Below are 12,500 nucleotides of genomic sequence, written 5' to 3'. Positions count from 1 at the left end.
TAGGGTCACTTGTTTTTAGATGGTTGTAAAATTTGATGGCTCTTTTTTCTATTCGAATGAGGAGGGGGTATTGGCCCAATTCTGCCCTACATGCGTTATTTGGAGTTTTTCTTTGTACTTGCAATACAGTCTTGCAAAACTCTGCATGCAATATTTCAGTTGGATGTTTGTCCCATTTAGTAAATTCATTATTAGAGAGTGGACCCCATACTTCACTGCCATATAGAGCAATTGGTTCTATAACTGATTGAAAAATTTTGAGCCAGATTCTAATTGGAATTTCAATTTTGATGTTCCTTTTAATGGCATAAAATGCTCTTCTTGCTTTGTCTCTCAGCTCATTCACAGCCATGTGAAAGCTACCTGTGTTGCTCATATTTAGTCCTAGATATGTGTAGTTTTTGGTGTGTTCTAATAGAACTGTGTCCAAATAGAATTTATATTTGTCATCCTTATTTCCCGACCTTTTTTGGAATATCATTATATTTGTTTTTTTTAGGTTAACGGTCAGAGCCCAGGTCTGACAGAACCTGTGAAGATGATCTAGGTGCTGCTGTAACCCCTCTTTAGTGGGAGACAGCAGCACCAGGTCATCTGCGTACAGCAGACACTTGATTTCAGTGTTGTGTAGGGTGATACCAGGTGCTGCCGATTCTTCTAATGTTTTTGCCAATTCATTAATGTAGATGTTAAATAATGTTGGACTTATTGGGCAGCCCTGTTTCACTCCCCGCCCCTGAGAGAAGAAGTCTGTTTGCTTGTTGCCAATTTTAACCGCACATTTGTTTTTAGTGTACATTGATTTAATAAAATCATATGTTTTCCCTCCAATACCACTTTCTATTAGTTTATAAAAAAGACCTTCGTGCCAAATTGAATCAAATGCTTTCTTGAAATCTACAAAACACGAGTAGATTTTGCCTTTGTTTTGGTTAACTTGTTTATCAATTAGAGTGTGGAGGGTGTAAATGTGGTCTGTTGTACGATAATTTTTTAGAAATCCAATCTGGCTTCTGCTCAGGACGTTGTGTTCGTCAAGGAAATGATGTAGTCTGCTATTTATAATACTGCAGAGAATTTTCCCCAAGTTGCTGTTAACGCAAATTCCTCTGTAATTATTTGGGTCAAATTTGTCTCCATTTTTATAGATTGGTGTGATCAATCCCTGGTTCCAAATATCGGGGAAAATACCTGCAGTGAGGATAATGTTGAAGAGTTTGAGTATTGCCAATTTGAATTTGTGGTCTGTATATTTGATCATTTCATTTAAAATACCATCAGCACCACAGGCCTTTTTGGGTTGGAGATTGCATAGTTTTTCCAATAATTCTTCTTCTGTAATTGGGGTATCTACAGGATTCTGATAGTCTTTGACTGCTAATTCAAGGATTTGTAATTTTTCTTGTATATCTTTTTGTTCTGGGCTCTTTGTTATATTGCTGTAGAGGTTTGCAAAGTGATTTCTCCACATATCCCCATTTTGGATAGCCAATTCCTCATGATGAGGTTTGTTTAATTTATTCCAATTCTCCCAGAAGTGGTTTGATTCTATGGATTCCTCGATTCCAACCAGCTGATTTCTAATGTGCTGTTCCTTTTTTGTTCTTAGGGTGCGTTTGTATTGCTTCAGTGTTTCCCCATATTGAAGGCGTATATTTTTGTTGTCTGGTTCTCTGTGTTTTTGATTAGATATATTTCTCAATGACTTTCTTAGATTTTTGCAATCATTATCAAACCATTTTTCATTATCTGTTATTTTTGGTTTGCTCTTATGCTTCTTTAGATTAGCCAAGGAGGCTAATTTGTCAAATATAAAGTTTATGTTTCTAACGGCCAAATTTACACCTTCATTGCTGAAGGAGAATGTTAAGGCTAAAAAGTTGTCCAGGAGAGATTGTATTTGTATCTGTCTCTGTCTCTCTCTCTCTGTCTTTGTCTCTGTCTCTCTCTCTCTCTCTCTGTCTCTCTCTCTCTGTCTTTGTCTCTGTCTCTCTCTCTCTTTCTCTCTATCTCTCTCTCTCTGTCTCTCTCTCTCTGTCTCTCTGTCTCTCTGTCTCTGTCTCTCTGTCTCTCTGTCTCTCTCTCTCTCTGTTCTCTCTCTCTCTCTCTCTCTCTCTACTCATCATTTTAGGACTTCAAAACCAGACACATTCTAAATGTATCTGTCCTTTATTCCACCGTTCTGATATAAAATATGGTAACGCTAGCATTTCCCCTTGCTCTCGCACAAAGGAGACACTGTATTATCCCTGAGGCTAGCATTATCCGTTTCCGTCCTCTCCCCTGTCATCCCCTAAATCCAATTCTAGCCTGTTATCTCTCTCTCTCTCTCTCTCTCTCTCTCTCTCTCTCTCTCTCTCTCTCTCTCTCTCTCTCTCTCTCTCTCTCTCTCTCTCTCTCTCTCTCTCTCTCTCTCTCTCTCTCTCTCTCTCTCTCTCTCTCTCTCTCTCTCTCTCTAGTGTTAGTTAATGGGGTGAGACAGGGATGCAGCTTGAGCCCCACCCTTTTCAACATTTATATAAACTAATTGGCGAGGGCACTAAAACAGTCTGCCGCACCCGGCATCACCCTACTAGAGTCTGAAGTCAAATGTCTACTGTTTGCTGATGATCTGGTGCCTCTGTCCCCAACCAAGGAGGGCATACAGCAGTACCTAGATATTCTGCACAGATTCTGTCAGACCTGGGCCCTGACAGTAAATCTCAGTAAGACAAAAATAATGGTGTTCCAAAAAAGGTTCAGTTCGCAGAACTACAAATACAAAATCCATCTAGACACCGTTGCCCTAGAGCACACAAAAAACGATACCTACCTCGGCCTAAACATCAGCGCCATAGGTAACGGGCCTTCTATGCCATCAAAATTAGGATCCCAATTAGGATCTGGCTAAAAATACTTCTGGGGCCTGCTCACAAATCAAGAATTCAGAAAATAGGATAAACACCAAATTGAGAATTCTGCAAAAACATCCTCCTTGTGCAACGCAAAACACCAAATAATGATTGCAGAACAGAATTAGGACGATACCCGCTAATGATCAAAATCCATAAAAGATTCGGTATGTGTTATTGCGGGTGTAGCAAAATGCTTGTGTTCCTAGCTCCAACAGTGCAGTGGTATCTAACAATTCACAACAATACACAAATGTAAATGTAAAATAATGGAATTAAGAAATATATAAATATTAGGACGATCAGTGTCGGAGTGGCATTGACTAAAATACGATAGAATAAAGTATATACATATGAGATGAGTAAAGCAGTATGTAAACATTATTAAAGTGACAAGTGTTCCATTATTAAAGTGGCCAGTGATTACATGTCTATGTATATAGGGCAGCAGCCTCTAAGGTGCAGGGTTGAGTAACCGTGTGGTAGCCTGCTAGTGATGGCTATTTAACAGTCTGATGGCCTTGAGATAGAAGCTGTTTTTCAGTCTCTCTGTCCCAGCTTTGATGAACCTGTACTGACCTCGCCATTTGGATGATAGCGGGGTGAACAGGCCGTGGCTGTGGCTCGGGTGGTTGATGTCCTTGAGGATCTTTTTGGCCTTCCTGTGACATCGGGTGCTGTAGTTGTCCTGGAGGGCAGGTAGTTTGCCCCCGGTGATGCGTTGTGCAGAGCGCACCACCCTCTAGACGGCCCTGCGGTTGCAGGCGGTGCAGTTGCCGTACCAGGCGGTGATACAGCCCGACAGGATGCTCTCAATTGTGCATCTGTAAAAGTTTGTGAGGGTCTTAGGGGCCAAGCCAAATTTCTTCAGCCTGCTGAGGTTGAAGAGGCTCTGTTGCGCCTTCTTCACCACGCTGTCTATGTGGGTGGACCATTTCAGATTGTCAGTGATGTGTACACCGAGGAACTTGAAGATTTCTACCTTCTCCGCTGCGGTCCCGTCGATGTGGATAGGGGTGTACTCCCTCTGCTGTTTCCTGAAGTCCACTATTAGCTGCACAGGGCAGGGTTCAGACCCAGGGCTCCGAGCTTAATGATGAGCTTGGAGGGTACTATGGTGTTGAAGGCTGAGCTATAGTCAATGAACAGCATTCTGACCTAGGTATTCCTCTTGTCCAGATGGGATAGGGCAGTGTGCAGTCCGATGGCAATTGTCTGTGGATCTATTGGAGCGGTAAGCAAATTGAAGTGGGTCTAGGGTGTCAGGTAAGGTAGAGGTGATATGATCCTTAACTAGACTCTCAAAGCACTTCATGATGACAGAAGTAAGTGCTACGGGGCGATGGTCATTTAGTTCAGGTACCTTTCTTGGGTACAGGAACAATGGTGGACATCTTAAAGCAAGTGGGGACAGCAAACTGGGATAGGGAGAGATTGAATATGTCCGTGAACACTCCAGCCAGCTAGTCTGCGCATGCTTTTAGGACGCGGAATGCCGTCTGGGCCGGCAGCCTTGCGAGGGTTTACACGCTTAAATGTCTTACTCACGTCGGCCACGGAGAACGAGAGCCCACTGTCTTTGGGAGCGGGCCGCGTTGCTGGCACTGTGTTCTCCTCAAAGCAGGCGAAGGAGAGCCCCTACGCAAGCTGAGCCTGGGGCTCTGATCACAAACACAAACAGACCCCACAGAGCCCCAGGACAGCAACACAATTAGACCCAACCAAATCATGACAAAACAAAAAGAGAACTACTTGACACGTTGGAAAGAATTAACCAAAAAACTGAGGACACTGGGATGCCATTTGGCCCTATTAGGGCTCCCAAGTGGCGCAGGCGGTCTATGGCACTGCATCTCAGTGCAAGAGGTGTCACTACAGTCCCTGGTTCGAATCCAGGCTGTATCACATCCGGCCGTGATTGGTAGTCCCATATGGAGTCGCACAATTGGCCCAGCGTCGTCCGGGTTTGGCCGGGGTAGGCCCGTCATTGTAAATATGAATTTGTTCTTCACTGACTTGCCTAGTCAAATAAAGGTTACATTAAAACAATATTTTTTTTTTTACAGACTACCTGACCACTGTGACTGACCCAAAATGAAGGGAAGCTTTGACTATGTACAGACTCAGTGAGCATAGCCTTGCTATTGAGAGAGGCTGCTGTAGGCAGATCTGGGTCTCGAGAGAAGACAGGCTATGTGCACACTGCCCACACAATGAGATGGAAACTGAGCTGCACTTCCTAACCTCCTGCCAAATGAATGACCACATTAGAGACACATATTTCTCTCAGATTACACAGACCCACAAAGAATTAGAAAACAAATCAAATTTTAATAAACTCCCATATCTACTGGGTGAAATACCACAGTGCCATCACAGCAGCAATATGTGTGACCTGTTGCCACAAGAAAAGGGCAACCAGTTCAGAACAAACACCATTGTAAATACAACCTATATTTCTGTTTATTTATTTTCCCTTTTGTACTTCAACTATTTGCACATGGTTACAACACTGTATATTACTGTAGCCACACCGTAACATTTGAAATGTCTCAATTCTTTTGAAACATTTTGTGAGTGTAATGTTTTCTGTTTGTTTCTAATTGTTTATTTGACTTTTGTTCATGATCTATTTCACTTGCTTTGGCAATGTAAACACGTGTTTCCCATGCCAATAAAGCCATTGGAATTGAACTGAGAGAGCGAGAGAGAGAGATATATCGACTCCTGCAGAGTTTGAGGTGTTGTCTGTGGCTTGGCCTGAGAGCACATTGTTAGTCCAGACTTCACAGCAGTATGTGTGTGTGTGTGTGTGTGTGTGTGTGTGTGTGTGTGTGTGTGTGTGTGTGTGTGTGTGTGTGTGTGTGTGTGTGTGTGTGTGTGTGGGGGGGAGGGGGGGGGGGGGGTCTGCCTCCTTACTCCTGAACCTCAGTAGCCTGGCTGTGACAGTGTGACAGTGTCAATATCGTGGGGGGGGGGGGGGGGGGGTGTATGAAAGTGTGTATGTGTGATTGTGAGTGTGTCCACTTGTCCACGTTCTTGCGCATGTGCATGTGTCTTTTTTTGACCTTCCAGTTAGTCTGGCTGTGACAGTGTGACAGTGTGACAGTGTAGTCCTAGATACCAGTGCTTTCTCCGTGGGGGTGTTGCATAGAGCAGTGGGTGATAAACACAGCATTATATCAGCTCTCACTGACTTCTTTAATTACTTGCTCCTTTTATTTCTTATTCTTATTTGTATTTTTTTTAAACTGCATTGTTGGTTAGGGGCTTGTAAGTAAGCATTTCACTGTAAGGTCTACACCTGTTGTATTCGGCGCATGTGACTAATACAATTGGATTTGATTCGATTCACCTAAGGCAACACGAAACCCGCTGACAATCTGTCTTAGGTGACAGGTAAACGTCACTGACTGGCTATAGCTAGCAAACTAGCTAGATCATATAACTCATTATCTGCATATGAGGGATCGTTATTGACGGACATGTTTATTCCCCAGGTATACGAGTGTCTTATCACATCACGCCAGTATCATTTGTTTCATTTCTGTTCCGGAAAAGAACTCATAAAAGCCATGTCTGGTAGCGTCTGTTTTGCCCCTGAGCCATTGTTCTTTTCTTTTTGCCCACGATTGATGTCACCCTTGCATTCTGTGGCCCGAAAATGCCGCCCTTCGTAAAAGAAAGTAGAAATGACAGCCAAAATGGAGTGAAAGCAAGACAATTTTTTTTTGTTGATGCTCATTTCATGAAGCCTTAATTAGCATTCTAAGTGTTGCGGTTTATATGGAGACGTTTGCCTGTCACTTTTAATTCTGCAGTGTAGTGACAGACAATGGATTTTTCAGTAATACTGCACCCTTCTAGGAAGTTATGTATGGAAGTGACTTCATTATTTGTGTTCTGGGCTACATCTCGTATAATCTGACGTAATGGACATTTCACACATACAGGTAAAACACAAGCAAAAGCACATAAGCGTTACACGAAGATAGTGCATTCTGTTTGGTGACCTGAATCTCTGTGCTGTTGTGACGTCTTACTTGTGTTGTGAACTGACGGTGCCGTGTGTTGTCTGTTAATCGATAGACAGCCGTTCCCTGCCGGTGACCGCGTGACGTTTAACGGTAAAGAGTGTATCTGCCAAAACTGTACACAGCCCCTGCCTGCCAACAGCCCTGCTCCCATACAGGCTGTCCACAGTAAGTCACCACTACACTACACATCCTCATCTTTTATATCTCACTATCACTCTCCCTCATTCTACATAGCCTATACAGTATATACTGTATCTCTTGCTCCTTCACTTCCTATCACTTTCCAGTCTGTTTCCTTCTCTCCTCCTGATAAATCTCTACATATTTATGCCTGTGTCTTTCTCTCCCATTCCCTTATCTCTCTTTCCCTCGCCCCCTCTCCCTGTCTCTCTCTCTGTCTCTCTCTCTCTGACTCACTCTCTCTCTCTCTCTCTCTCTCTCTCTGACTCTCTCTCTCTCTCTCTCTCTCTCTCTCTCTCTCTCTCTCTCTCTCTCTCTCTGACTCTCTCTCTCTCTCTCTCTCTCTCTCTCTCTCTCTCTCTCTCTCTCTCTCTCACCCCTCTCTCTCTGTCTCTCTCTCTCTGACTCACTCTCTCTCTCTCTCTCTCTCTGACTCTCTCTCTCTCTCTCTCTCTGACTCTCTCTCTCTCTCTCTCTCTCTCTCTCTCTCTCTCTCTGACTCTCTCTCTCTCTCTCTCTCTCCCCTCTCTCTCTGTCCCCCCCCCCCCCCCCCCCCGCCTTCTCCCCCATGTAGACTGCTGTGGCTGTGGGAAGGAGTTTAAGAACGAGCAGTCCCTGGTAGCGCTGGACAAACACTGGCACCTGGGCTGCTTCAAGTGTAAGGTGTGCAACAAGGTGCTCAACGCTGAGTACATCAGCAAGTGAGTCCCTCGTGACCTTAACACCACCTCAACGCCACAGGGTTGCTCCACCTTGTGAAAAGTGTAGCTTGGTCAAGAAAACCTGTTGATTTCATCTCATTTGAACACTCTGTCATAAGGAGCACATGCTCAACTTCATAAATAACACCTTTTCCCATCTCAAAAGTAACAGGTTTGACCGTAACAGGGTTGACCGTAACAGGGTTGGCCGTAACAGGGTTGGCCGTAACAGGGTTGGCCGTAACAGGGTTGACCGTAACAGGGTTGACTGTACTGTAACAGGGTTGACCGTAACAGGGTTGACCGTAACAGGGTTGACTGTAACAGGGTTGACTGTAACAGGGTTGACTGTAACAGGGTTGACTGTAACAGGGTTGACTGTAACAGGGTTGACTGTAACAGGGTTGACCGTAACAGGGTTGACTGTACTGTAACAGGGTTGACTGTAACAGGGTTGACTGTAACAGGGTTGACTGTAACAGGGTTGACTGTAACAGGGTTGACTGTAACAGGGTTGACCGTAACAGGGTTGACTGTACTGTAACAGGGTTGACTGTAACAGGGTTGACTGTAACAGGGTTGACTGTAACAGGGTTGACTGTAACAGGGTTGACCGTAACAGGGTTGACCGTAACAGAGTTGACTGTAACAGGGTGGACGAACTCATCTTAAATCAGCTACAGATCCCCTCGTGACAGGGAGAATGGACCCGTGTTGTGTGAAACAGGGAGTGGCAGTTGAATGCAAGCTTCACAAAAATGGTTCTATTGTAAAACATTTCGAGCCTGTCTATCGATGGGTAACATGCTTGACCCGCTCAGTTTTCCACCATAAAACACCGGAAAATGGCCGAAAAGGGTAGAACCAGCTCACCAGCTTTTCCACTATGATTTGACTATTAGATGTTCACTGTTTCACCATATTGAAACGAGAGTTCAGTTCACGTAACAGGGTTGACCTTAGAATGAGGGACAGGCATAAATGAATCACTAATCCCATGAAATCAATTATCTTCTTCAGAAATGACTATGTCAAAGCCGCAAAATAACTAGGGCTTATAATGATGGTGGAAACTTTTTGGGGTTAAGTGGGTTAAAATCTTCCTGTGAGTCACAGAGGGTGCACAGAGTGACATGACAAAATGTTGAATTTTGCCACTTTGGCAAGTCTTTATTCATACAAAAAATCTGATTGATTGAATTCTCCATGTGATCCATATTAAAGGGCACTTCATTTAATATAACGGGCTTTCAATATTGGTGTACAATTTCTACTTAAAATATCAAAGGGACACAAAAGGCGGTCATTTCGTTGGACCAACCTCACAACAGCCAGTTCCCCAGGCCTTAACACCACTTCAGGAGCACCACACCCCACCCCAACACCTGTCCCTTCCGAACCACACCTCTCACCCATCCAGGCGGCGTCCCAAATGGCACCCTATCCCCTACATAGTGCACTATCTTTGACCCTGTGGGCCCTGGGCCCGGTCAAAAGTAGTGCACCATATAGGGAACAAAAACAGTGGAGCGAGAGAGTGAGTGAGCAATTATCTTTTCTTGGTGCTCACAATTCTTTCCTAGTCTCTGTGTGGGTCCCAAGTAGCGCCCTATGGGCCCTGGTCAATAGTAGTACACTATACAGGGAAAATAGGGTGCCATTTCGGGATAACTTCCCTCTCTTGGGTTTCCATCCATTTTAACAGTTCCAGACGATGTTTGACCTGATATGTGACATGTATTACACCGCAATTCAAGATAGCTCTCGTCTGTATCGGTTTGTGTCACTCTCTCTCTTTCTCTCCGATAGCAGCTGTCCGAAGTGTCCGAAGGTGACAGAGTATGTATTAAAAGCTGACGGGGATCTCTGATGTGTGTGTGTGTGTGTGTTGTACTAGGGATGGGATCCCCTACTGCGAGGTGGACTACCATGCCATGTACGGCATCCAGTGTGACAGCTGCAAGAAGTACATCACTGGGAAAGTACTGGAGGTAGGACTCTTATAACACCTATATGTCACTTTTGTCTGCGAACGGCGGGATGGAAAGACAGATGTGTGGAATGGAGGTACGAAGCACCACCTCATGTCTTCAAAGCCAAAACGTTCTCAGCTGTCGTATATGGATGGAACTGTATAACTAGCAGGACACGTGGATCTTGTTGTGGAGCCACGCGTTAATGAATACACACAACAACGTTTCCCCCAGTGTCTACGTCCCCGTGGTCTTGCCACTGTTCGATTTATACCCCTCAGTACGGTTACTCACTCTTTCCACAGACACGTTTCCAATCCGTTAGCGTTCACAGTGTTGCGTCTCTGCCACGTCTGTGACAGTAAGACTCCAGGTAGGCGTGTGCCATTGGCACAGATCTAGGATCGGCTTACCTTCTTCCAATCGTAACCTCAACCATTAGTGGGAGAAACGCTAAACTGACCTTAGATCAATGTCTAGGCGATACCTAAGCCACGTTAGCCTGTCGTCCTGTGAGACTAGACTACAGATATCCAGTATCTATGGCTGCATGTTTAGGACAGTCCATCTCTCCCTCCTGGGTATTCCCTCATTCCCTCTCTCTTTCTCTGGGCTAATGGCTTTGACACCTTCCACTCTCCCCCTCTCTTGCTCTGCATTTTGCTGTCTCTCCCTCTCTCTCAATTCAATTCAATTCAGTTTAAAGGGCTTTACTGGCATCTCTCTCATCTCTCAGCATGCACACCACTCTCTTTACTAGAATCTTCTCTGTCGCATAAACAAGACTTGAAGGGATCCATTGCTGAATACCGCTGTGGTAGAAAATATGCCAACCAAAACACATACCTCAAAATATTATTCATGTAAGATAAGACAATGCTATTCGATCACATAATGTTGACTGGAAATAGATCAAGGTTTTGGAAACAGAAGCGCGTTCGTTACATCCCTAACTGTAATGTACTGTATTTACCTCTGAAAGTAATGAACAGAGTTACTGTCGAGAGAGAGAGAGAGAGAGAGAGAGAGAGAGAGAGAGAGAGAGAGAGAGAGAGAGAGAGAGAGAGAGAGAGAGAGAGAGAGAGAGAGAGAGAGAGAGAGAGAGAGAGAGAGAGAGAGAGAGAGAGAGAGAGAGAGAGAGAGAGAGAGAGAGAGAGAGATGACCTCAGTGAAAAAGGGGCTCGTTTTACACCGGTGGACTGGAGGGTCACAGGATACTCTCTCAGCGGGGAGGGAAATAGGGTAACAGGGGTAGGCCCTAGCTCTAAGAGGGGGTCTTGGCCACACTCCCTGTAACCCTCATTGACTAGGACACAATTATGGAAGCGCAAACAATGATCCCCCCTTATCCCGCTCCTGCTCTCTCACATCCCTCTCTTTCTCTCTCACCTCTCTCTCATTCTCTCTCACACGCTCTCCTTTCATAAACACGTATCCGGTTGCCAGGCTTTGAAAGACCGGCGAGAAACATAAGAAGCATAAGAAATAGAATGAGCGCTCTTGTCTCTTTCATCTTGCATAGCATTACATCATCACATAGAACACATAAGAGACACACAGTAGGCCTGTATGTAATTGTGCCGGGTATGTAGTCCAGCCGCTGCGGCCTGCCAACCTCAATCAAATCAGTCGCAACTGAATAGCTGTGAGGCGTTTGCGGGGGCGGGGTGTGGAGGGTACGTTTTTGTTTGTGTGTGTCACAGGGCTGCTGCACAACAATGTGTGATTTCATTGCGCTAGGGAAGTGTGGCTTCCTCAAGGCGGTTTAGCAAACCAGCTGCAACCCCCCCCCCTTCAAAGCAGGATCAGCAGACTAGAGGTCGAGCGATTATGATTTTTCAACGCCGATACCGATACCGATTATTGGAGGACCAAAAAAGCCAGTACCGATTAATCGGACGGTTTTTTAAAATGTATTTGTAATAATGACAATTACAGCAATACTGAATGAACACTTATTTTAACTTAATATAATACATCAATAAAATTAATTTCGCCTCAAATAAATAATGAAACATGTTCAATTTGGTTTAAATAATGCAAAAACAAAGTGTTGGAGAAGAAAGTAAAAGTGCAATATGTGCCATGTAAGAAAGCTAACGTTTAAGTTCCTTGCTCAGAACTTGAGAACATATGAAAGCTGGTGGTTCCTTTTAACATGAGTCTTCAATATTCCCAGGTAAGAAGTTTTAGGTTGTAGTTATTATAGGAATTATAGGACTATTTCTCTCTATACCATTTGTATTTGACTATTGGATGTTCTTATAGGCACTTTAGTATTGCCAGTGTAACAGTATAACTCCTTCCCACAGCCACGAAATGAGTTTTTTATAAGATAAGTTTAATGCTAGCTAGCAACTTACCTTGGCTTACTGCATTCGCGTAACAGGCAGGCTCCTCGTGGAGTGCAATGTATTCAGGTGGTTCGAGCGTTGGACTAGTTAACTGTAATGTTGCAAGATTGAGCTGACAAGGTAAAAATCTGTCGTTCTGCCCCTGAACGAGGCAGTTTACCTACCGTTCCTAGGCCGTCATTGAAAATAAGAATGTGTTCTTAACTGACTTGCCTAGTTATATAAAAATTAAATAAAGTTAAACAAAATATTGGCCAAATCGGTGTCCAAAAATACCGATTTCCGATTGTTATGAAAAGTTGAAATCGGCCCTAATTAATCGGCCATTCCGATTAATCGGTCGACCTCTACAGCAGACAGAGAT

At 44.2% G+C, this 12,500-nt stretch overlaps 1 protein-coding gene across 1 annotated transcript in view; it reads left to right on the top strand.

The window, feature by feature from the left end:
* Window positions 1-12,500, top strand: part of ablim2 (actin binding LIM protein family, member 2) — an 81,340-nt gene that overhangs the window by 36,616 nt on the left and 32,224 nt on the right. The window contains exons 4-6 of the mRNA XM_038975964.1: window positions 6,981-7,093; window positions 7,683-7,809; window positions 9,707-9,800. Coding sequence (XP_038831892.1) covers window positions 6,981-7,093; window positions 7,683-7,809; window positions 9,707-9,800 — 334 coding nt within the window. The remainder of the gene's footprint in view (window positions 1-6,980; window positions 7,094-7,682; window positions 7,810-9,706; window positions 9,801-12,500) is intronic.

This window comes from Salvelinus namaycush, chromosome 36 (genome assembly GCF_016432855.1).
Source record: "Salvelinus namaycush isolate Seneca chromosome 36, SaNama_1.0, whole genome shotgun sequence".
Taxonomy (NCBI): Eukaryota; Metazoa; Chordata; class Actinopteri; order Salmoniformes; family Salmonidae; genus Salvelinus; species Salvelinus namaycush.
This window is presented reverse-complemented; position numbering and strand designations above follow the sequence as displayed.